At 37.4% G+C, this 26,205-nt stretch overlaps 2 protein-coding genes across 4 annotated transcripts in view; one reads left to right on the top strand and one right to left on the bottom strand.

The window, feature by feature from the left end:
* Nucleotides 1-18,319, top strand: part of LOC137410636 (protein FAM117B-like) — a 31,760-nt gene extending 13,441 nt beyond the window's left edge. For all 3 annotated transcript variants that reach the window (XM_068096093.1, XM_068096091.1, XM_068096092.1), the window contains exons 3-10: nt 21-175; nt 6,030-6,128; nt 7,096-7,314; nt 9,514-9,567; nt 10,031-10,280; nt 15,945-15,986; nt 16,930-17,038; nt 17,434-18,319. In XM_068096093.1, coding sequence (XP_067952194.1) covers nt 21-175; nt 6,030-6,128; nt 7,096-7,314; nt 9,514-9,567; nt 10,031-10,280; nt 15,945-15,986; nt 16,930-17,038; nt 17,434-17,578 — 1,073 coding nt within the window. In that variant the 3' untranslated portion in view covers nt 17,579-18,319. The remainder of the gene's footprint in view (nt 1-20; nt 176-6,029; nt 6,129-7,095; nt 7,315-9,513; nt 9,568-10,030; nt 10,281-15,944; nt 15,987-16,929; nt 17,039-17,433) is intronic.
* Nucleotides 18,320-18,750: 431 nt separating this feature from the next.
* LOC137410637 (chaperonin homolog Hsp-60, mitochondrial-like) overlaps nt 18,751-26,205 on the bottom strand; it is a 33,700-nt gene continuing 26,245 nt past the window's right edge. Inside the window, exons 10-11 of the mRNA XM_068096094.1 lie at nt 22,971-23,152; nt 18,751-19,537 (exon numbers count right to left, since the gene is read on the bottom strand). Of these exons, the coding sequence (XP_067952195.1) occupies nt 19,433-19,537; nt 22,971-23,152 (287 nt within the window). The 3' untranslated portion in view covers nt 18,751-19,432. The remainder of the gene's footprint in view (nt 19,538-22,970; nt 23,153-26,205) is intronic.

Genomic DNA, 26,205 nt, shown 5'->3' with positions numbered 1-26,205 from the left:
AAATGCTATTTGGTTTGTAGTGGAGAAACCCAAACCTATCAATGCTAGTCGATCTAACTCATTTGATAATGGAATGGCAGCTCCATATCTATCGGGACAATGGCCCAAAGATGGCCAATGGCAGCTGAAAGAATCAAATACCCACTATCATCCTACTGCTGACAAGCAGACACAGGTATGTCAGCTGTCGGACTGTCTAATTTGTCTCATGGTGGCCTTTTCGTGAAAGATGTGGTTTTGTAATTGATTGTTTTTAGATGCACTCTGTTAGCGTTAAGTGTAGTAGACTCGCAAACTAAAGTAGAAATTTTAACTTTGATTATAGCCCGACACCTTAGATAAGGACATTACAAACAAGAGCTGCGTAGATTGAATAGCCGAGGTTAATTTTGCAATTATATGCAGTCTTTTTACCTTTACAAACCTTAGTTTGTTTGGCAATTGTTTGCTAGATTGCATCTACATAGATTTGGTATGAGAAACTAATTTATCTGTAGCACAATGATTATATAATTTGCTATGAATGAATTTTCGAGAGGTATTTGGAAGCGTGCTTTCACTTACCTCAATGAACGGCCTCAGAAATGGCCATAACCCGCAGGCATGACCATACCCTGTGGCACTCTAGAAAGTCATTCATGTGAGTGCAGAAAAGCGCAAACAAAGCCTAACGCCAGCCACTGCTTGTAGTCTTCTCCCTGGTCACTGAGTTACTATTCATGAATAGCCACCGTGATTAAAATGAAGTTTTTTATAGCTTAGGGAACAATTGACAAGTAAACTTTGCTTCATATTTTTCAATGTCATAATCATTACTGCTGCACATGGGTAGCACTTTCTATTCTATCTGTTGCCGGATAGTGAGTGCCTACTGCTTGGCAGCAATCTCTGTGACAGTATTCGCTCGCTCGTTCTCGTAAACACCTTCATTATTTCAAGTATTAACAAACAATATTCTAGCATATATCCAGACCAAACATCTCTCTCCATTAGCCAGACTCGAAGGTTCAAACAGAAGCTAGCTTATGCAATTAGGCTTTCTTCATTTCTGTGCAGAAATGAAGAAACAGGCATACAATCAGGCAGACAGGTACTCTGAAAGATTGTCTTCCCATTGCCCTTGTCATTTTGGATGCTAACAAAACATTGCAGATTCTCACTTTGCTATATACATTTGATAATATTCATGACAGTATTTGGTTGGATTTTATGAATTATGGGTAGCACCCTTCTCTCGTTATCACTCAGATTTGAACATATGAATTTCGACAAAAATATTTAGATTTACTATCAACACATTCGCCGCTGAACAATTAATTTAATGGTTTTGCTACTGAATGCCTTCTAACCAAAATTTTTAATACGCCCATTTTGTCCGAGTTAATACATTTTATATTCTTGGTTGCGTGAGCATAAAAGATTTGGCATCATCTTTACATATTTATCTCCACAAATCGAGCGCATTTACCTATTTATCCTCTTTGTAAGGAGATAGTGCTAATGCTATTGTTGAAAATGTGTTTAGCTATAGCAATATTCTTCGTAAAATCGCATCATCACGAAAATCTTTTCTTTTTGTTTGAATCATGATAAAATATTTTAAAACTTGTTTTCCGTACGACTATAATTCGTTGACTCTGGTTAGGAAACGGTTATACACAGATAACAAATTTTTTCGATCATTCTTACAAGAGATAGTGAACGGGTTTTGTAAGAATTACTCATATTCATGCTTCGAATTGCAATAAAATACGAATTATTTTAGTTCTATTAAAATAAGTAATACCACAACTAACTGAGAAATTTCTCGGAATCCATTGAATAATTAGTTATATTTTTGAAAAACTTGTAAGCAGTCTATTTTTAGCACAACATCCCAATTCTAATTAAGGGCGTGAGCGTTCATAACATGCTAAAACTTGTTTATATGAGTTCTCAGACTGTTTCGGGGAAACAAACTTGTCACATTCAGTTGTTAGAGAAAATAGTTATACATTTTTATCTCACCAAATTCTGAAGCAAGAGTGCTGACACAACTTAAAACTGTTACAGAATTTATTTAATATTGTTTTGCCCAACATTATCATGCTTGTAAAGAAATGAAATGCAATATATAACAAGTTTTTAGTATTTGTTGGTTTTTGTGAGCTCTTGTTGCTGCAAACCTTTGCATCAGCCAATAAGCTCAATAAGCTACGGGTAACTTCAGCCTTGATTCATGGTAGCTATGGCAACAGTCCCGGTATTAGTAGACAGTTTGGTACCCATCATACATGACGTTAAGCAAGTTCTTCAGTGGCATGGTTATACTATTTTGGTGATTAGTCAATTTTGAACAATTTGTGGTTATGGTAAGTTATTTGCGAGTTCGCTTTGGCCATGCTTTCTACGCCTCCAAGAGTTCTGGTAGTTGCCAAGTCAACGCGTTTTGCGAATACGGTTGCTGAACAGGCATGCAGGCAGAATTACAGGTTATTATTGTTGTAGATTCCTAGCTGGCTATCCCTAACTAACAAAAAACATACTGTTGACGATGAATTATACTGCTTCATTTTCTTTTACCTAAGAGTATACCAGCTCCTTTGTTTAAGACGACCATTTTGGTTATAAACTAAAATGTTAAAAAATCATTACTGTATAGAATATTATGTCACACTTGTGTTAACTTAGCTCCAGTGGCTAATCGACCTTGACATGGCTCTGGTATGGTCGCCACAGTTATTCTTTTCATTGATCATCAATGCTTAGACTGAGGTACCATTGAGCTGGTTGAAAAGGTCAATTTTATGGTATACTGTCGATACTAAACTTTACCTTTTCACATGACCAAACTAACTTTGGCCTTGGGTAGTGGCTAATAGATACCTTGTTTGCACTTGTCCATTTGACCCTTTGAACCCTGACGCTGGTATTTTGGCATTGCGTAGGGTGTGTCAGAAACCCTGATGGGTTTCTCCCTCGGCTTTGTCCCAGGGGGTTCGCTCTCAACTTCCATCCCCAAGGGCTCGCCAAAAAAAGCACGTTTTAGGGATGCTTTTTGGTGGCCTGACACTCTGAGTGTTTTCATAAAAAAAGATGTTTTTTTAGCTTGGAAAGGGATGTTCATTGTTGTTGATGTTTGAGGTAATATGACTGTCAGAATGTTTCAACATTAAAGTCAAAAAAACTGGGTTGCTGCTAAAACGCTCAGAAGAAAAATACCGCGAAACCTTTATTTGAACGCCATCTCTATTTAAACGCCATCTCTAATAGAACGCCACTATAGAATAATAATTAAAAAATACAGCGCCATCCATCAATTGAACGCCACCTCTATTTGCCCGCCACTTTGACATTTTTGATCTTTATGAACCCATAATAAAAAATGATCAGCAGAAACGTGTCCACAAAATAGTACTAATAATGACCCAGTTACATCAATAGCAGTTTATCTTTGTCGTTGTTGCTGTAGGGATAGCCATGATTTTAGTGATGTTGTACCTAAGAAGATCAATCGCCACAATCATCAGAACTACACTCTGTTCAAAGTTACTAAGGTCTAAATCCATTGTCTTCAGATTCGTCCATAATGTGCTTTACGATCTGTCATGATGACTTTAAAGCTTCTTGATGAACGATGAGAACACTCTTCAGGAACTTCTCTTCACGACATAATAGCAGCCATTGTTATAGCATCATCTAACTTTATAGCGTAAAAATGTGTTCAAAGTTGAAAATGTTATGTCCGTTTTCTAACTCCAAAGCATTACGTTTTATCTTTAAAACTTTGAAAGCGACACCATCGAAATACTTGATAACAGCACCACGCTAATACTTAATAATCAAAGTAGTTCCTTGTTTGACTTGGTATGATCCGACGGCATTGATGTCGATTCACCCGAAGGAGAGTGTAAAATGTAGGCGACATTAGCATCGCTTCGCCTGTAAAAGGGTCAAATTTATCATCTTAAAAATCTCACGAGCTAGTCGAAAAATACATCGCCACCCTTTATTTAAACGCCACTTTAATTAAACGCCACTATAGGGGAAGGGTTGAAAAATAGAGCGCCCTGGTGTTCGAACATGCGAAATGACACCACTAGTGGCTATCATTGCTATAGTTGATATCGGCTACTGAATTTAAGTTGCAGCATTACGCGTCTCTGTTCTGTCGGTTTTTTGCAACAATAGACGCCATAATCACTTTTACTTGGTCTGAGCGTTTTAACAGCAATCAAGCTTTGTTGATTTTAATCTTGAAACATCCTTGGAGTCAGATCACCTCAAATATCAAAAGCAATCAAAAATGATTGAAAAATACCGATACTTTTGGATAAAATATATTAAAAGTTTGTGTAAGTTTGTCTTTAAATGCCGTTTACTGTTTTGCCAAATGCATAGCAGTAAGACCTACACACGCTAGTCATGCATTTTAGTGAGTCCACTATGTTTGCTACGTCTGCCCGTATCTATAAATAACATATGTCTGTATGTCCTGCGCCATATCCCTGTTCAAAATGTCTGAAAAATACAGCTTTATGCACTGCCTTCTGCTTTTTTCATGCACTGTGTTATTCAATATACCTGTCATTTCTCTGTATACCTGTATGGTCTCTAAGATGTCTACCCCATCTCATGGTGTCTGTCTGTGTGGCTCACCTCTGTTCTTCATTTGTCCTGGCCATCTTACTCTCTGCATTGGTATATCTGTTAGACCTTTAGTTCCAAAAACTATTCTACTCCGTTTTTCTTTCCGAACTATTTTATGTAGAAGAGCTAACATGCCTGCTCTAGAGTTTATTTGCTTTTTCAATCTCCTGACAGCGGGAGTAAATACTATTACCCTCCGTTGGTGCTATCGTGTAAAATGTATTAGCTCAGGCAATTTTATCTTCACTATATAAACATTTACGTTTCTAATACAATTGCATGACATTTATTCATCGTTGAACTTAAATTCCAAACCTGGTAAAAGCATAGATTTCACTCGCTTTATTCATCGAGATTAACTCAACTTTACCTTTGCATTGCTGTTATATTTTAACTACTAGCTCACCTTTGTTTTCTAGAGGTCATGTTTTCATAGTAGCTAAACAGGCGCAGAATTCTTTGAATCCAAACGCTGCTCATTTTTGAATGAGTTTTTCACTTCTTTGTTGATGTTGTGTGGCCAGGAATTATCGACGTATAAAATCACAAAGGCAATTATTAACAGATATTGACGAAGGCTTTTAGACCGTACGGCGCATCTGAAATACTCTCTATGCTTTCATTCTTTGCCTCTCCTAGCCAAATCATAAATTATTCAGTGCGTACACAAGCCTGTGTTGTTTTAGTTAGTTTAGCTCCAAAGACCAAGTTAATGCATTGATGTGCGCTACTGTAGTGTAATTGTGGCTAGCAGGTATATGTCCTCTCATATTACAACGTAATTGTATGTCAGGCGTACCAATCCTACCTGTATCCTCTACTCGTATTACCCATCACTGCGTCCAAACCTTGTGAGTGGCATGGCAGTACTACCGCTACTTGCCAGCTGGTTTTCATAGCCTGGCTTAGGGTAATGACAATAATGATTATCTTGTGTTCACAGATTCGACACGAGTGCATTTATAGTTATGCCTTGTGGTTCTTCTGTAACAAGGTTGAGAGTAAGAAGCAGGCTTGTGACCACTGGGCAATGGGTAGCGCTGTGCGTACTAGCTGATTTGGAAGTTCATGAGAACAGCTGAGGGAATTAGACTCCATCATAAGCACTGTATTCTTGGCACGTTAGAATAAAATCGTATCCTTTGATATATGTGATTGTAATCTCTAAGCTTGCCTTGTGAGTCTCGTTAGTTCGTATACTATGTTCCTCTAGTAGTTGGGTGTCAGAAAGACCTCGGTAACCTTCGCCTGCAACTCAGTAGAGTATCATCTCTTTACCTTCCGACTTGCCATACATCTAATAAGTAGCTTATATGCTAATGAGCTATATTTGTCTGTTTTGTTCGGCTCTTGGTAAGGATTACTCCCAGATTTTACTCAAATGTTCCACATTGTTTTAGACTCCTGAAGAATGGGAAGAGTTTAGTGACAGGCTGAGGGCAAAAATTAGCAAGTCTAGATCCCAGTCTATCGGCAGCAGAGATCAACAACTGAAAACTGTAAGAAATAGTAGCGGGCCAACTTGTGTTATTAAAATATCATACAACCATTCTTTGTGACACTGAAGGCCTGGCTACACACTCCGATGAAATGTATCGCTGACTCGTAGCGTAGTTGCATGGCTGCACACACATTATGTTTCGTCATCGTCAGGATATTTATTGTCTTGTATGGATCATCAAAGATTTGTGATGGCGATTATGCTTGTGCCACTATTGTTATTACTACATTTTGTTAAAAAAAAAATTTCTATATGTTAACGACGAAAACAGCCGAGTTCAAAAATCCTCTAATTTGATGACATACCTCTAACTACAAAACACAAGTTTAGCATATTTAATTACCAAAATAATTATCTTAAATGTTATATGAAACGTTCTAATTTGTAATAGTAGCTGTCTTATAGCTGTTGCAAAAAGAATATCTTCTCCCTGTAGATTTATATGGATTAGTTTGGGTGAAGTACTGCTGTCATCATCGTTCAAAAGCCAATCTTGCACGCTACATGTTGGAAATGGATAAAATTGAATCGCGGACGTTATAATGACTATTTTAGCCAATCACACATGTGTCGGCTTTATCTCCTTTGATGTAGACTTGCATGTTGGTTGTTGAGACGGCGCATCGTCAATGTGTCGCTGATGCGTCATTGGAGCATCGGTTATGCAAACTACGCACTGCATTTCGTCGGTTTGTGTGTGCACGCACGCACATAGCTTTACTTGCATAGCTTTACTACTACTCAGATCAGTTGAAAATCTAACGGAAATAGACAAGCAAACATGTTCAGACATGCCTGTCTCAAAGGTACCCGACTAGCTGCAAGCTTCTGGCATTTATTCTAGCCAATTCCTCTGTCTTGCCTAATGGTTAGCTTGGCCCATAATTTGTGGAGTTTTACGCCTATAGAAAAGGATTGATTAGCCTTGCTATCACTTTGTTGTACGCTTTTCTCCTCTCCTTTAGATAAAACACAATTTGCAGAGGAGTGGTGGTCTGGCCGCTTCACCTGTGGCCTACCAACAGCGTTTGAGTCCTGTGTTGCCATGCAGTTGCCTGCCAACTACCCCTTCTTCCTCCGTGCCTATTAAGATTCCTCTATCAAATTCTTCAACTAATGGTTACATTGTCCCCCCTCGAGGAACCCCGGGGAAGGCTCGCGGCAGCGTGGAAGGTCTGAACCAGGTAAATGCTGCCGTCTATTTATTTTCTGTTTGTGTTCTACTTTCACCGGCATGATGAGATCTGTTTGAGATCAGTATTTTGAAGGCTATGCATTTGTGTGCTCAGTAAAAGTCGGTGTTAATACCTCTTATAGCATGCTTGGTAGTTAATCTGAAAATGAAGATGGGTTTGAGTTTTGTGGTACTGGGCAATAAATATCGTAGGAAGCCACATACACAAGTCATTCATAGGATTTGAGCTTTAATGGGGCTCATTGTCTATACAAGTCATTCAGCATGCTGGGATTGTCTGCATCTCTTGCATATCATTGAGGTGTTGAGCTGTTATCTTGGGATCGCTATGAAACACAGATAACCGCAACCTTTACGTGCTGGTAGCGGAGTGTCGACATGCTTGCCATAGTATTTTTATCATGATTCCTGCAAAAACACCCTTATGGTTTCACACACTATGTAGGCAGAGGATTGTCAGGCCAGGGTTATTTAGTTATGGTTTTACAGGTTCTCAGTCCTTATTATGGCTTAAGTTAAAAATACTCTTTTGCCGCTTGTCATATTTGTGTGCTGTAACTAACATATTTTAGTAATTTTTGAAAAAAAAAATTTTCGTTGTTGCCATATGGACCTTCATTTTATGAGGAAGAGATCAGGATAAATAGAATGGAAAGCATTCTTCAGACTGCCTCTAGCGTTAAAACTGCTATACATAGTTTATAACAATCTTATTTCTTTGCAAGTCCTTTTTACTAGAAAAATAAGATTGTTATTGTTTTGTTCGTTTGTGTTTTCCCTGTTGTTACCATGACTACACCGCAGAAAACCTGTTAATAGTCAGGCAAATATGACGTGTTTATACCGATACAACTAGCTGAATATTCGTAACAGATTACTAGCATTTTTTATAACCAATGAAAAGTAGAACAACATAGTAACAGTGTTGTACCAATATATATCTGTACTAGTTGTAGGCTACATTAATCGCAGCTGGATTCATTGTGGTTATGTACCTGGGTCATAGCTCATGGCTTCAAATCACAAACAGCATGAACTATGGCAAACAAGCATCCAGAGTTAACCATGTTAACATGACCCAGAGTTAACCAGGAATTCTAGACTATTAGGAGTAGTGCTACTCACGTAATAAAACTTACAAATCCTCGCAGGACTACTTTAGTGTCCGTTTTGAGTGCCACAAATACTCCTATTCTCTTTTTGTTGATACCCTGATTGTGGTAACCGCAAATATATCTAGACAGTTATATAGCCTTTAGCGCAGCTACAAATCACCTTGAACTAACCATCAACACTCATCAAGGAGTATCTTAGATATAAAAACTTCACTAGAGACCCGATACAATTGCTAACAAGCATTTTAATTACTTCATTGTAGATTAGTTCCGAGCAGTTGAAGCGCTAAGCCAATAGTATATTTACAGAAATTAAAAACGTGTCTCTAATATATGTATATATATATATATATATACATATATATATGTATATATATATATATATATATACTCATATAATATTTATATATACTCATATAATATTTATATATATATATAATCCAAAGTCAGTTTCCTATATATATTTATATAATTATAGGAAACTGACTTTGGACTTTGAACTGATTTTGGAAACTGACTGTGTCTACGAGTCATAAAAGTTTATCATTCTCTTAACTTGTCAAAAGCACATTAAACTATGTTTTGACACTTCTCTGTAATCATAGGTTTTGATAAAAATATTGCCTCTGCAAGCACCTCGATTTTTTTCATCCGATTGCATAGCCTTAAGTCATTAGGAGATATGTTCTTTGTGGCCTGGCTACTCCAGCCCATGAAAGACAATGACACAAGGCTATAGGATAGCTTCTTTGTATTGCTGGCTACCTGCCAACTAAGCAGTCATACTATTTACTGCCATGCAGTATAGACATTCATATATCATGTTCCAGTCTTTGCTCATTGTCTTGAGGTTTACTACCCAGGAGGCTGGCCAAGGTGGCTGTGGGTGCTCATTAGGACATGAAGTCCTGCTTATAGCAGCATTGTGAAACACTGCTTCGAGTAATTCTTGCAGCCTGTCAAACAATGCTTCAGCAATCTATATGTTCCGCTGACATTATTGGGACAATTATACATGAGATGTGGTCAAGTTTCTTTATTGCCTGAAATTCTTTCCTATTGCTTTTTTGCAGGAAGTCGAAAAACTGATAATCTCAGGAAGAAAGTTGGATGCGTCAGAGTGTTTAGTAAGTCAAATCAGTTGGATGATTGAATAATGCATGCAACGGTGTGGTTAGCCGACGGCTCTCTTGTGTCTATGGGTCTGTGATACAGTCTTTTCATCATTAAAAGCTGTCTATAGAATCGCCGTCCAGTAGTCTCCTTTTCACTTTCCCATCATTCCATAGTGATCTATAGCTGTACAACTGGGAATTTGTTTGTGTTTCAAAGTTTGTTTTACAACTGTTTTGTTACTATATTATTTGTCTGTACAGTTTGTCTTGGTGCAAGAAGCTTTACCGATTGATTATTACATATTGCTTAAGATCTCTCAAGGCTATTCCTAGTGCTCTGTAATGAGCAACTCTCTCGGCCTCTTTCTCTTGTTTCACAGGCTGCTGGTATCTCTCCATATGGCTTATGAACAGCCATCTTGCGGTTAATAATCGACAACTGTTACTTTTACTGTGTTTTTTTTTCTTACTGCAGATTGGGGATAACCCAGAGGGACATCGGGCGCCTGTCTTCGAACTTTTATCCCACACAAGAAGCATCGATACACAGACACCGAGTCAGACAATCGATGAGCATCCCGTTGACACCATACCGCTGCCGGTCATGTTGGAAGAGTCGAAAGATGAGCCCGATGACAGTCACGTTTCGGACGATTCTCCATTCAGCTGCTCAAGGGATGAGGAAGAAGAAAGCTCAAGATCTGCAAGTCCGTCATATATTCCAGGTACCTAATTGTGGACAAACTCCCACAGATATCAGAAGTTGAGTATGAGATGCTTGTTTGTCCGTAGATATTGGTGGCTGGTGGTGGGCAACTACGCAATGGTATGTCATCTGGTAACCAGGTAACTGCTGCACCCTCATACAGAGCATACATTCATTAGAGATTGCAATGCTGTAGCAGACATGGATAAGCAAGCAATCCGCTCTACAGACTTCTTCAGGCAGTCTAGGAGCAGCGGTGCTGATAGAGTTACTCGCTCTCATATCAGCTGTTGACTTATGTGCTATGTAGATACACGCCTGCATCGCTCTCCGCCCGATTTCTGATTGTGTTATTTTACCGAGGCTGCGTATGCAATATTATTTATAACCCTTTACCGCTCATCGACAAACGCCGTTATTAAGGAGCTGATTTGTGCGGGGATATGCTGGATATGTATTGCTATTTATTGTTTTATGTGAATGATGGTTAGGCTGTTTGCATGAATCCCTGATAGGTAACTGAGGTGGATTGGCTTTGTTAGGTCATTAGTACTGTAGACTAGAGCTGAATGTAAAAGGCCCTGCTTTGTAGTGCCATACGACATTTACACAAATCACAATTCGAGTTACCCTGGGATTGACCTGGTTACACCAGAGAATTTTAATATGTAATTTAATTTATTTTGTCATTAGTCTACAAATAGAAATTATGACGAAATAGCAAATATAAACAAAGATAGTTTTTGTCATAAAGTTAATTGGTAACGAAAAAATGGTTGTGCAGTAATATCTATGAGGAAAGTGTAACCGCTGAAAATCTGTTGTGATTTTGTACTGGTTAGCAATCTGTTATGGCTTGATCTAGTACTGTATAACTTTTTCATTACCATTTACACCTGAAACTTTATTAGCATTCAGTTTAATTACCACTTAACACAAACAAGCTGGAATCTCTAATGAAATGAAACATGAGTCTAGCCGGGTGGCCAAACATCACCAAAATCTTTCTGACTGTTTTGTTTGACTTACTGATTCAGTCAATAAGATCGCAAGCTTTATTCGGGAGAGCCTGAACATCATTACTTTCTTGCGAACAATTGACCAATAAGATAGATCTAGCTTCATCCAATAAGGGGCAGCAAAAGTGTGTAACTACCCATTTATCTCAATACTCCTTGCCAAATTTATTAAACCTAGTATTCCTTGATATCTTTCAAAATCTTAACGAATCCAGTTTTGGTCCAAACAAATTTCATAAAAAGATTTCATCCTGTCTCTCATCGAGGATTTATTCATGCTTGTATGAGTCTGGCCGAAGACTCTTTAAACAACTTAAGTTTGCCATAGGTAAGAGTAGCTTACCTACGTGACATTTGGTATTCTTCCTGCCAGGGCAAAAATGTAAACTGACAATCTAAAAGCTTGACATACCAACAAAATTTATACCGACTCATATTGCAGATATTTGCTGTGGCTACGCGCGTGCACACGGACACCCGCACGCACACACACGGACACTAAAACTGCCAGCTTCAACCGTAGGAAGACCATAATGTCGTTGCTAAACTTTTCATTTTTGTTATTATTGAAGTATCGTTAGCATATTTATCATCTAATATGGTTCATCAAAAATGTGTGATAGTAATATAGTCCTAGTAGATATTTGCTTTCGTACATTTTGTTTAAGAATCAAACGCTACACGTAAACAATAAAAACAACTCAATACAAAAAATACTTGTTATCGTGACATAGATTACAAATATAGGAAAATATTCAGGTTTATCCGGTTTCATTAGCTAAGGAATTACCGCAAAGGTTTCATGAATAGTTCCATGTGTTGTCTACAGAAACGACATAGTTATCAGTACATATGGCCAGGCCTTTACACTGGATGACATGGAGATAACTTATGTAGCAAACATAGCTAAACATGCCATATTCACCGCATAACATACAACAAGCTTTGTATGGTATGCAGTGAGAGCCCTGCGTGAGCTCATACGTAGTTCAGCGGTTTCACGTTTAAAGAATATATCGACGTTGTACAGCTGGTAGCCGACGTTGTACAGCTGGTAGCCGTTGAGTTGCTCGAGTTAGCTTGAGATGACAATAGGCCTCTGCAAAGAATTACTTTATACACTTGTGCAATGTGTGGAGAGTTTAGCAACAGTCTAATGGATAAAAGATGAGCCCGCAGTCTCACAACAGCTCCTTGTCACCAGCTCTCATCGGTCGGTCGCTATTAGCTATAGCCAGTAAGGTCTTGTGATCGGTTGGCTAGCTTAGATGTTGTCAGCCACAGAGCTGTTTTATGAGCCGCATCTGCCAATCGACACAATACCTTGCTCAAGGTCTTTCAATCATCAATTCGCACACAAGGAGATATGTTTTGATAAGGTATTTCAATACCTTCAGGCTAGTAAGCTCTGCACTAGTTCCGGTTGTTCAGTCTCTTCCAGCTTTTGATGGTCGTGAGTGGTATGAACCCGTATGACTTACTTCTTAAAACTTTGGCTGTTTATCGAACACCTCGGCATATACAGCTGTAAACATTAGCGTGAGGCGAGCATTGGGTCATTGACTTTTCAATTTTGCATAACGGTTAAAAACCTAGAATGCTTCAAGTGCATTGCTCAATTATTGCTTCTTTCGGAGCTATTATTATTAGAATAATTATTGGCGCATTTCAAGGCTTTGCATAAATAACAAAAGACCAATGAAGAACGAAGCGTAATACCGTGCCTTCACAAAATGGTTTGCTTTTCAATTCAGATTTTTATCTTAACCTAATTACTAGTATAACGCCTGCCTTCAGCTAGTAATTGTTTGCTGCCTGATAAATGACTTGCAATATTAAAAGTAACGTAGAGCAAGCGAAAAGTAATTAACTAACACATGGCTTTTATCAAACCTAAAGATACTTGGCAGCCCTCATCTGTGACGAATATTCAGTACAAGCCCGGTGAAATGTCTATTTCGTGTCATATCTTTGCTCACTGACCTTTAGTGTGTGGAAACAAATTGCCAGCAGGCAGCGAGTTACTATATTCCAATGTTATTTTCATATGTTTTTTCATGGAAACTTTACCTGAATGTTCAAAAAATATAATTTTCTGCATCACTAAAAACACTGACGATTATACCATTGTCAAATCATATATTATATACTTGTAATATATGATATATGGTTTATATTATATACTTCAAAGTCTGTGTTTAAAGGAGGTGTGACAGTGGTAAAGTCTGCGCCTTTTGTGAATATGGTTAAAGGGTAAACAACTTTACGTCAATTGAAAATAATTTGCAAAATTCTTCAGCAAGCTAGAGCTTGGTCAGCAATGCAAGTCAATAAAAACGTGAAATATTGCCGTTACAGTTATCCGACTATCTACTCTATCCTCTAGAAATTCAATGTCATAGTTGAGCTTTATTACTGCACCGTTTTCAGCGGACTGAAGCTTCTGAAGAGTATTATTTATAATATGGGTAGATTGTCGTTATACCGAATTCTTCAGTTATGTATTGCTGAGGAATTTGAGTCTATGGCGTACCACTGTTTATTAAATATTAGCAAGATTATATCACAATTGCATTAGCTCGACCGTCAAAAAAATTGAATTTTAGTTGAATTTTTGTATAGTTCTAATTAAACTTAGTTGAATAATTCAAAAATGACAGAAGCAAAGTTAATAACTTTCAATCCCGTTAAAAGTATGCAAAGACGCAAAATTTATTATTTTTTTGTGATAATTACTTGTACGAAGTATTGCGGACTTGACAGTTGAAATGTGTAGTTATGAGCATTTCAACAGTCGATCATGCAAATAACAGATCAAGGGAGACGAGTCCAGAGTTGGGTCTGATATAACTCCCAGTGTGGAATAGTTACTATATATATTGTTGGTTTTGATTATAAAATTATCTGAGGTAAGGCTGTCAAATAACATCGTTTATTTAAAAGTAGCTCTGCAATGTCGCTCCAATAACTATCCCAAAGTAAAATTTATTCTTCGTACATTTGGGTAGAGAACATGCAAGGAATTTACTGAGACACTGTCCATGAAATGAATAGGTTGAAAAAAATGGGATATCATTAAAAAATCGCTAAAAATATTATTATAGACCGACATAGCACCAGCAGAAAATAATAGCGTGCAGGTTGATCCTGTCAAATACAAATATTGTTGTTAGAAAAAATCAGTATTAGAAAATGGATTTGAAGTCATAAAAAATAGGTATAGTATTGCAAAGCAATAAATACAGCAAACAAAATCAGGTAACAGCTTTTTATGATTTAACTGAAAAATTAGCATAAAATGAAAATACGAAAGTTTTGTATTTTTGCAATCTAACCTGGCGTCCTTGACTTTTGTTATTCTTTTGCTGTGCATAAGTACTTGGTGCTGATTACAAAAAAGATCTTATGTGGTGCCATAGACCAACAGACTTGACTTGCAGTTTTGGGCTTTAGTGAAATCAATTTGCGAGCTCGACCTAATTTAGGTCATAAACAGTAGCTAATAGACACTCTTTGAATGACACACCCACGTTATGAATATTAGCTGTTGCCCGACCACTACACCGGTAGCAGCTGTTTTTACGGCTTTGTACAAGTAAATCTCATACAATTCATGGAATATTCTAGCCCTGACTGACTAGAAAGATTGTTATATTATTCATATTTGTACAATGGTCATAAAAGGCGCAGCTTGCATCGCACGTGAACAAAAAGACTGCACTGTACACATGAAGACTACGAAGGCTAACACCCAGTCAGGGGCCCCGGAAAGGCATGGCGGTATTTGGTTTGAATACGTGCAGTTATCGTCTCAATGAAAAATGAACTTTACCAATGAAGTTCAGTTTATATATGAAAAATTTTGTTTAGTTTCGGTATGCAGCTCGTATCACATTTAGCTAGCACCATTTTTTATGCTTTAGATTTGGTGTGTGAACTCTCCTTGTTGATGGGCAAGGCTTATGGTTGAACTTTAGTCAGGTGAAAATATAGGATTACGTTAATTACCAGCCGAAAGGAATTGTTAAGAGTGCAATCAGCCTGTCTGATAGTGAGCTATCTATGTTTTCTTGCAAAAACTTACTGCTAGGTTGTGCAGCACTTCTCACATATCGCTTCAGAACATGTTGTTCTTATGCTAATTGCTTGTGCCATTAGAACCTACAACATTGCCGCAATTCTGATATCGAAGCATGATTAGGGTCTATGGTAAAACTTACGCCGATATAGATTCTATGCGGATATATTGTAGCTGATAATCATGAACATATTACAATACTGAAGATTAGCCTATTTCAAGTATGGCTATCATGTGTAGCCATATTAGAGGGTAGCACTTACTGCTCCAGTTGCCTGGTGACATGTTTTACAGACTCCTTTGTTGATAGCATGACTATTTTATTGCGGTGTGTTACGCTAATCGCAAATACACATTCATACACATGACATTCTCATACACATGACATTCGTATCATAATACTAACATATCCATAAATTTACACTGCACTAAATCTTGCTCAGGTTGTGTTTGGGGGTGACAGTAGTTATTTTGGCTGAGAAGATGAACTATTTAAATTTTTTGTCTCCTTTGTTACGTTCAGCTGCTTGATGGAAACAGCTAGAGTTAGCTTAGCATTCTAACCAAAGCTCGGTGTCTATTTTAGGGCAGTTTGAGCTGGAGGACTCTGTGCTGCTAGAGACAAGTGGTAAGTAGCTATGTATGACCATTGAGATATTGTCTTCTAGCTTAGTCTGTTATTGGCAGCTTGCTCCAGCCTCAGGCACACATTCATCTCATAGGAATCTGCTAACATTTAATCGATAATTATTTACCTGCTGGCTGTGTAACAAGACTGATGTAGTTTGGTTTTGTGTAGGGAAATTGGTAGGCGAGTGACAAGAGCCGTGAGTGTTAGCGAGTGTTTGCATGGCAGGCTGAGAATTACAAGATGCAATTGAAGTATCTTATGTCTGTTAGTCGAATGACGCCCACAAAACTGCTTGCTAAACAACCTCACAGTATTTCTCTCCTATTGTGGCTGTCCCTTTCAAAGCAATTGTTTTGTCAGCATTTATCTACACGCGCTTTCTCATTGATCAGTCATTTACTGTTGCAGGCTTGAATAAACGATTTTTCGATTTTGGTCCTCCAATAACGGTGTGTCAAGTGTATTATAACATGCGATCCAGTTAGCAAGCGCAGCTATGTAAAGCATTTTGGTCCTCCAATAACGGTGTGTCAAGTGTATTATAACATGCGATCCAGTTAGCAAGCGCAGCTATGTAAAGCATTTTGTCAATATTAGTGATGCTAATAAAACATGTTTGCTGTTCATAGTGATATCTCGTCATCATTTAATATTAATTATTTGATACTAATCAAGTTTCTGGTCAAAAACAAAAAGTTTGTATGTTATTTTATAAAGTTGGTGTAGTGGTGTTCTGTTAGGGCTATTCATTAAGTTTGTATGTTCTTTTATAAAGTTGGTCTAGTGGTGTTCTGTTAGGGCTATTCATTAAGTTTTGAATAATTCTAACATAGTTGCTATTCAATTTGCATGCCTCATCTGCATTTTTCTACTGTTAGTTGTCATGCTAGAAGTTGTCTTCTCTTTTCATTGAATCTAATGTGCTTCTGATTGCCTGCAGACGAGATTGGAAATACAGATAACAAGGTATCATCTAGCCCTCAACCAAACAGTGAATTTATGCGACTACCTCCAGATGGTGCAGAAAGAATAAAAATTATAGATGAATTGTAAGTACTATGTTGTGATGTGTGAGAGCAAGCTCTTGTCAACGGCATCCGCGAGTTTGTGTTTACCTATGGCGCCTAGCAACTATAAAGATCTTGAGGAAGATAATTGATTGAAACTGTTTATGATAAGCTCAGATGACTCCAATTTGCAAATGCTTACCTGGTAATATCATATGATGCGTAGTGATGAAATTTATTGCAGTATTTTCTTTTCAGTCGATGTTATTTTAAAAAATTCGATGATTGGTCTTGCATAATGACAATTTACCTATAAATATGCAAATAAAGCTAAAGTCACATTTTTGATTGCATTCATTAATGTTCTGTCTGTGTATTTTTAATGTGGCGCTTGACTTTTTTCCGTTGATGTTTGGAAAAACCTTCTATTGTTGTAGAACGATCACACCTAAAACTTTGGATTTCACTCACCACCTCATTCCATCAAAAGCTTTTCGACCAAGTGCCACATCTGCATTTCAGTGCCTTCCGGCCGTATACAGACGTAATTCGCCACTAGCTACCATTGACAATGCCCATTGACAGCGTGTGGGCTCTCAAGTCCTGGAGCCTCCTAACGAAATTAACTCTTGATATTGGTTTCTCATTAAGACCTAGAATTTAATTTGTAGATGACTACTGCTCCACTGTTGTGCTGATTTGATATTACATGTTATAGCGTTCGCTAGTTTTTGAGTAGGCAGTAGCTTTAGGCCAACACTGTGTAGAGTATTTTATTTATGTTTTATTATATTGTACAGCGTGCATAACGTAATCATTGCATGCCAGCACTTGCGGGCACATTTAGCCTACAGAATCTGCCAGCTGTGAATGGATCTTTGATTTATGTAGTTACAACGTTTGTTTCAAATGCTCAGTACGAGCAAGATCAATGTGCCATTCTGCTGTTTTCATTCTAGATCATTTTCATTATCTCATTTGGTGATCTCCACTTTTTTCAACCATGTCATTGCACACATTTGTAATTCGTTAGTAACAGGTTTAGGATCTCTTGGCGCATTACAGTTAAGCTCTCACCTTTGTGTGGCTACACACTATAAATTATAAGCAGTCTTTGTTTGAAGTGTAGCTAAAACAACATTCTTCTACCTCTCTTGTCCATTTGAATTCATACACCAGGCTGTGTTTTATGCAAACACGAGTTGTACCAGTTGAATGCATGCAGTTTTGTGTACTGCTTTATTCCACAGTATCTCAGTATGGGTCGATTAAGTTCTATCTCGCAAATTGTATTTGTTAATACATAAACTATAAATAAATCATACCACCACACAATCGTAACAAACCCTTCATTCAGAGCTTTGCATTTTTACTTATCAATAAGCTGCGATGCATAGCAGTTGTGCAGGCGATTAACTTCATTTGGTATGGCAGCTGCATTTCCATATCATAGATGACTAGAGTTTATTATCGTGAACTAACATACTGACAGCAGCTTGGTATAACGTTTAAGTGGATGCAAGCAACGCCAGCTCGTGTTAGAACATAGTCCAACACCGCTCATGAAAGGCAGATCCAAAGCATTTCTCAATGGCTACCCTCAAGTGTAGCAGAGGGTGATATTAGTTATCTATGACAAACCACATACCGTCGCTACGCGACAAAGACCCAGGCAAATACTTGACCACTTCACATTGGTAATGATTGATACTAGACATTTTAAAGCAAGCAGTCACATCGGAACATGTAAACTATGAAGTATTACAGTTTTATTTTTAGCATATGCCACACATCAAAAGGCCTTAGTTTGAAACCTTGCAGCCATTTATCACATTTGTTGAGGCCGCATCTATATGAGTTAATCAACTTACAATAAATGTCCGCTTTCGTGAACTTGACAGATCGAGACATTCAACGTTTGATATCATCCAGTAAGAAACTACCAATACAAAGCTCTAGGAAAACCTTTCCATGGTAAGACAACTTACAAAACTGTGGGCAAAACCATTACAAGCTAGTAAACATCAAATGAGTCAATATGCAGCAAGTTGAAAAGGTATACAAATCGATAATAAAGTATACATTGTAACTTTTTATCAGTCAGGAGACTTGATTTACGGGTCAAGTAAATTTATCCTTGAAAAGTAGCCATTTAAGGGTAGTAGAGCATTACACTTCTCACACCACCTAGGCAACAGTAGGTCCGGAGTACCTTCATACCAAGGTGAAGCATTTTATGATATTCTGTTCAAATGGTACATCTATGGCAGGACGACTGGTCACGATAAACCGAGGTGGAAAACACCAGAGAGTTGCGTGAAATGAAGCAAGTCACCATTATTTCAAGTCACGCAAGTATCACTTAGATAAAAAGGGAATGTCATGTTACTGCCTAGCCTGTAATTCTTAGGTCGGTAAGGAAATTGATCAGCAACTTTAGTTCTTTTCTTCTTTTTCTTTCACTGCTTCTGACACAACGCATTCAGCGGTTGACAGCAATGATGCTATACCAGCAGCATCGACCAACGCCGTCCTCACAACCTATAATAGCAATACATCGTCAAACAAATGTATGCAGCTACACCCAATATCCATTTACTTTATCGCCATGCTATCGTGATCAAACACGCATTCGTACTATCACTAAACAACCGACTAACAAACTAGATATGACGGTAAACAAACTCCGCAGAAGCACGGTCTCTCCAAAGCTCGTCTGGTAGTCCAATTAACCAATGGAATGAAGTTTTTTGATAGTACTCTTGTTTCAAGCATATCTATTTGTCATCACATTTTTAGTATGATTAATACCCAACCGAGCATGACAAGGGAAGCAAAATGCAAACAAAGATATAAATAGCAGGATAAGCTTTGAGCACGTATACTTATTAACCACAAGTTCTTAAAACTTATACTTTGTATGCAGCGCAACAAAACACATCATCACATTAGAAATGCAGCGAATGTGGGTGTTTGAATACTCCAGGTAATGTAATGTGATCTCCAAACAGAGATTGGCAAAATCGCTTCATGACTGGATCATGAATGTTCCGCAATGCCGAGCATAAATTTGAAAGTCAAACATCACGGATTATATGTTCACATTTATTTATGATACACTTGCAATTTATGAAATGGCTAAGACAGACTGACGATTAGCGATCCCTCTATGAGATTTATACCTTTGAAACAAATGAAAGTGCAAATTATTGCAATACCATCATTTCTGCACACTAAAGCAGGGATATGAGAACTAAAGTGGATGAATGACAAGTGCGCCATTCATCCATATTAGCTGTTTACTCCACTAAGATTCATTTAACAATAAATTTATTATTAACGCCCTGGGCAAATTAATTTTTCAAAAATAGATTTAAAAAAATCCCTGATAGACTGTTATTTATGATATTGTAAACGTGTATTAAGTGTTTATGATACAGGTAAATACAAATAGACGTGTTTCAAGTCAATTCTTCTCATAACTGTTTCTCTAGCTACGGTACTTTTGGAAGCATTTGCTCTTGCAGAGGCCTGATTAGTATATAAATTTCTGATAGTAGTCCAGGCACTAGCATCACTGCCACCTCCATGAGTATGAAAACTGTTTCTAGCTTCTTCATCACTTTCACTCTCAGATTCCGATACAAAATCACTCCAGTCACAATCTGAACCAGATTCACTGTCACTATTAGTTCTGGCTACTAACTCTAAAAAGTTATCGCAACCAGCTGACATCATCCTATTACTGATTACTGATAGCACTAACACTACTACTCCTTACTCCTACCCACGTCTCCTTAGAGAGACGTGGGTAATTTTGTTTGGAGGGCGCCATGGCACTAAAAGAAAATTGTTGCACTCTGGGAAAACATTCAAAAAGATGAAACAAAAGCAGAAACAAGCTACAAACAAAATTCCCAATTTTATTTAAAGACGTTTTTATTTCGGACTTTTTGTTCGTTTAATTTTGCAAAAACGATAGTTTTTTTCCTCAAAATGGCTTATTTTTTAGTTTCTAACAAAGATCAATATATTGTAGTTTACTATTAGTAAAAAAATTAACAGAAAAAAGCAATAAGCCAACCAAAAATCGATTTTTAAAAACCGTTCGTGTGGCGACAAAATAGTCGCTCTGACCATTGTCGTCGGTATCGCAAAACGACAATGTCGCTCTGCCTGCAAAAGGGTTAAATTATTTTTCAAAAAAAATCCCATTTATACGTACAGGGTGCCCTCAGGTTACTACGACCCAGTTATACGATTTTTTTCGCCCTGTGATGTGGAACACGTCGATTTTCAGTCTCCATTTGAAATCAAAAACACTTTTTCTCGAAATTCAAATTTGGCAGTCGGTGTGCTGATTACGTCGGAATAACAAATATTCCGATATGCTATCGGACGAAATTTCTCCAACAAGAAATGAAAGAAATATGATGCTCGATCTCGCTCAGGTCGACGTTAGTCGTTATTGCGAAAATGAAACTGGAAACAGATGGAAACGTGTACCACACCGACAACGTGGGCACGTTAAAGATCCATCTCTGTCCTTCACACACTGGGCAAGTGAAATGCGTGCCTGGTTCTGTCAGACTGGACGCGTTGCACTGGCATCCCTTCAGGTTAATCTGACAGTTCCGGAAGTGGTAGATACTGAGAACCCGGTTACCTCTTCTCTACCATACTGCTCGACCCATGCATGCATCGCTAAGATGCAAGTCATTGTCGAAAGCGACAGACAGTAAGCCATTTAAGCGCCACTATAGGAGAAGTCTAGAAAAATGGAGGCACTGTTCAATTAAAGAGAGTGCCACCCTTCAATTGAACAGCACCTATATTTGAGCGCTACTTTGACATTATTTGATCTTTACAAACCCACAAGTGATCAGTACAAAACTGTCCACAAAATAGTAAATATGACTCCATTACATCAATGACCATCAAATCTTTCATCGTTGCTGTTTATATCGAAGTCGATTTACTAACTCAAAAGCTTTAAAGGTTGACTTGCAACAAAATTCACATTACAATTATTTGGTAACAAAAGGTTCATCATGTCTTACTCTGCTGTGTTGTAGGTTCAAAATATGTGGAAATGAGATTACAAGCTCTTAAAAGTTAAAAAACAAAAAGCCACCGTAGATTGGAATCTCTTTATTTCTCTGACGTAGTCATGAAATTTGGTTATTGTCTTGTCACGTGATGTTCTCACGTGAATTGAAAGGCCAATAAAAAGCTCAATATAAAACTTATCGTAACACTAGTTTATGACAAACACTTCGGGTTTTACCGAAGACCCCGTATAAAATATAGAAGCTCGCTACTTTACAGTTTTCTTTCGGTTTGGTCTAATTGGCAAGTCGTAATCTGATCATGTGACCCAATACTTCGCAAATAATTTCTGCAGTACTTTTCGATTATCACAGGTGACCAACAGGCTCATCATGATTATCAGACAATGATATGTACTCCTTCAAACTAAGGCTAAAAAATTAAACGAATTTTTACGGTAAGTTATAAGATTTCACTGCTAAAAGTGACAGCATTACAATGACGATAAAACAGACGCGTAAAAACAATAGACATGGTTTCATTGAATGCGTGAAGTATATTTGTGAAATGTTTCGACGAATAAGGTTGCATGAAAGTGTAAACGGAAACCATCTACCACAGCTACGTCACATTTGAGCCGTTTTGGAAAGCGAATCCAAACTACGGCGGTCTCGTGTGGCTGCGATTAACTGTTTGTTTAAAATGGAATAGCTTGCACAGCATTTTCTCATGCATTACTCGAAAGTGCCGTTTTGATCTTTCGCAAACATGAAACATTCGATGAAAATTTGTGAGTAACAAAGTTCACTTGACTTGCGGGCTTTTGCCATTTCCATCCTGCGGATGACATCAACCTGCGGATTGGTGTCATCCGATTGGTCGCATCATAAAAACATAGTGAATGTTTATGAAATCTCTTACAAACCTTTGTGGGGTCAATAATGCCAGCCTTGAACATGTCAACATACTGGGAAGTGAGAGCATCATAACCCATGTTCATATTATCCATTCCTATAACCTTGTCTACTACTAACGATGGCTCATTTCCTGTGTTTTTAACGATCTGTGTTATGGGCACTTTGAGAGAAGTCCGAACCAATTCAACTCCTAAAAAATGACATAGGTAGCCATAGCAATGAAAGCTAGCAAAAAGAAAACATTGTGAGCCCAAATCAACCATCACGCTAAACTACATCAACAAGTAAATATGTTACGACTATTTCATTACAAGGTCTGGCAAAAGCAATCGTCGGTGTGAGCAAACCACTGGGGCGATTCACAGCAAATCAGGCTGTTGCAGAATGCATTATGTGAATGACACTTCTTGGGGTAATTCTGATGCACATAGTGTTAAAAGTGAGTGAGGAGATTGTTGACACTTCCTGAGGCATACAAAGTCATCTTTAGGAAATCTAACTCTTCAATCAACCATCACCACTTTCATTGAACTAATTCATATTTATAACCAAACACAACATCCAAAAATGTCATTTTTATAAGAACGGTGGCAAAAATTAAAAATTTCAGCAAAATGTAATCAGTAGGAATTGTGTAAGTAACAGAACATGGCACACTATGACTGAGAGAACATTGCAAAAATGGAGCAAAGAAAATCGCTATTCAAGTAAATTATCCCCAAAGCTCAAGAAAATATTTTGATGTGACAAACGAGCAAAGTACGCTTATTGACAGGCAGAGTTGCACGAAGCACAGATGTCATTAGCATCATTATAACAAAAAGCATTAAAGCTAACAGTGCAACTTAAAGGTCCTATTGAAGCATATTCACCTAAAGCTATCAGTGTTAACACCATGCTATCCAAGTCTTTTACATATATGCAACAAAATTGCGACCATTTGAAGCGATAATATTCTTGTATGTTGCTATAATGCACACATATTTAGCCCCACAATTTACGATTACCTCAAAATGTAAATGTTCCAACATATGATGTAATATTTGCTCTTCACTGGGAGCAACTTTCCACATACGAAATTTGAAGTTTTTTCCAAAACACAATTCCATAGATGAAAGCAGAAAAAGACGGTGAAAATTTGAAAATAAAACAAAAAACCATAACATGAATAACCATATTTGGTATATCTAAACTAAAACTTTGATCAAAATTGATAGGCCTTCCAAATCAAAGAGCGGAGAAGAATTCCCCAGCTGAATAAGCAAAAACAATGCTGATCTCTGAGCCAACAATGACAGACATAATAAATAGTACTCTTCATGATGGTATATTTCCAGCATTTTGGAAAAAAGCTGAGGTGATACCAGTAAACAAAGTGAAATCATCACAAACCCTCAAGCAGTTAAAGATGTGGTTGCGTCAAAAAGGTCGATTTAATGAAATTAAGACCGATAAAAGGCTAGAACCTCAGCTACAATTTGATGTCATTTTTGTCTTTATAGACTAACCCTGTCCAGAGATATATGAGTTTGAATGAGGCCATCTTTTAAAAAGCTCAGATTCCAGCGGGTGCTTCAATCGTGACGTAACGAGTGATACATTTGAAAAGAGTCCACGAGCGATAAATATAAGACTGCTTCATTAGCCAATCATCAGCACAAAAATTTTCTATAGGTCATAATAAATGTTATCACTCGTAAAACGCGTTATCCGTGATCTCAAAGTTAGGGATTTTACTCTATTATTAGATCGCATCGACATCTACTAAATTAATTAACATCGTTACTTTAATGAATTACTCGATCGACACGTTTTATTGACGAACAACAGAATTGTAAAAATGCATCCAGTTCCTGCGAAAGTGACTCTGAGTTTTCTGAGCATCAGGTGGTTAAAGTTTGGGACAGACAGCTTATCGTTAGAGCTGACAGGTGTCAGCAGCGTTATGCTACAAAGGAAGATAGGAGAATGGAGGTAAATTTATCTTTTACTTTGAGTCTCCTATCATAGATATACTGTTGTGTTTACATTCAAAAAGGGGCATTTTTCTGTTTTTGTTTATGTATCATTTTTAATCAATACAGTGTTCATGATCATCATCATTACATTCAGATTATATTTCCCTGTTTGAGGTTATAATGTAATTTCCTCATTTTCCGGATGCACAGTGAGTTATTGATGGCTTCTTTTTAATCCATAGCATCTAGCAATACAATGGCTTAGACTGATGAATGTACTAAAGGTAATAATTTTAGTACTCATGAATACATTTACTAATTAATAGATTTATAACTTTCTGCTATCACCAATCATCGTTTTAAAATTTTTTATCGTTTCACCTAGCTATATTTGCTTCAAATTTTCTTTCGCAGTTTTAGCTAGTAAATTAGATTTATGATTAGACTTCAGATGTTCACTTATAACTTGTAAAAAGTGAGGAAAATCCATTGATCAATGCACATCTTTAACTTCCAGAACCAAAGCTTCGAATCATTGGCTTGGTGTACTTATGCTTCTGTTAAACATTTATTTATTTTTAAAATTACACTCGTAAACTATCTAACTCCCAATTTGAAAGCTTTCAATAGATACGCGTTAGAATGACATATATTTATTGCACTTGTTTTATTTATTACAGGATGTTTATGTGATCCCACCAGGGAAGCGGCTTTCTCAGTGTGGAAACTGCCATAAATGGGAAAGAGAGACTTGAATGTGTGCTGCATAAACCATGTTTTGTTTGAGTTTGCTGCAGTAGATGAATTTGTCCTATTGTATGAGCTGAAACTATGTGAGTGGCCAAGTCTTGGATGGACATTTTTAATAAAATGTTTATTCCGACATGAAAACTTTTTGCTTGTAAAAATTATATATAAAATAATATTGTTGAAGATGATGCAAAACATGATTTGCAGAACATTGAATACATTATAGCCCCATTGACACCTGTGCTGAAATCCTGCCTGATAGATGGATTTATGAAGTGTAATCACAGCTGTATCAAAGGTACTTTTGCATAGCTCGACCATTTGTTTAGTCCCTGAATCAACTAATCAAATGTGATGAGTGAATTTTTTTCTACAAATTGATACCAATAATGACTCGATAGCATTGACTATACAATGTACATTACTTTTAGGGATGCAGTTGGTTTCGGCACATTCTTTTTTTATGGAGCCTTATAGTGCCCCGTGTTTCATGTTCTCAACTCGAGTTGTTGAGCATGTTGAAGTTTTACAGTAA

Source organism: Watersipora subatra, chromosome 1, assembly GCF_963576615.1.
Source record: "Watersipora subatra chromosome 1, tzWatSuba1.1, whole genome shotgun sequence".
In the NCBI taxonomy this organism is placed as follows: Eukaryota; Metazoa; Bryozoa; class Gymnolaemata; order Cheilostomatida; family Watersiporidae; genus Watersipora; species Watersipora subatra.
This window is presented reverse-complemented; position numbering and strand designations above follow the sequence as displayed.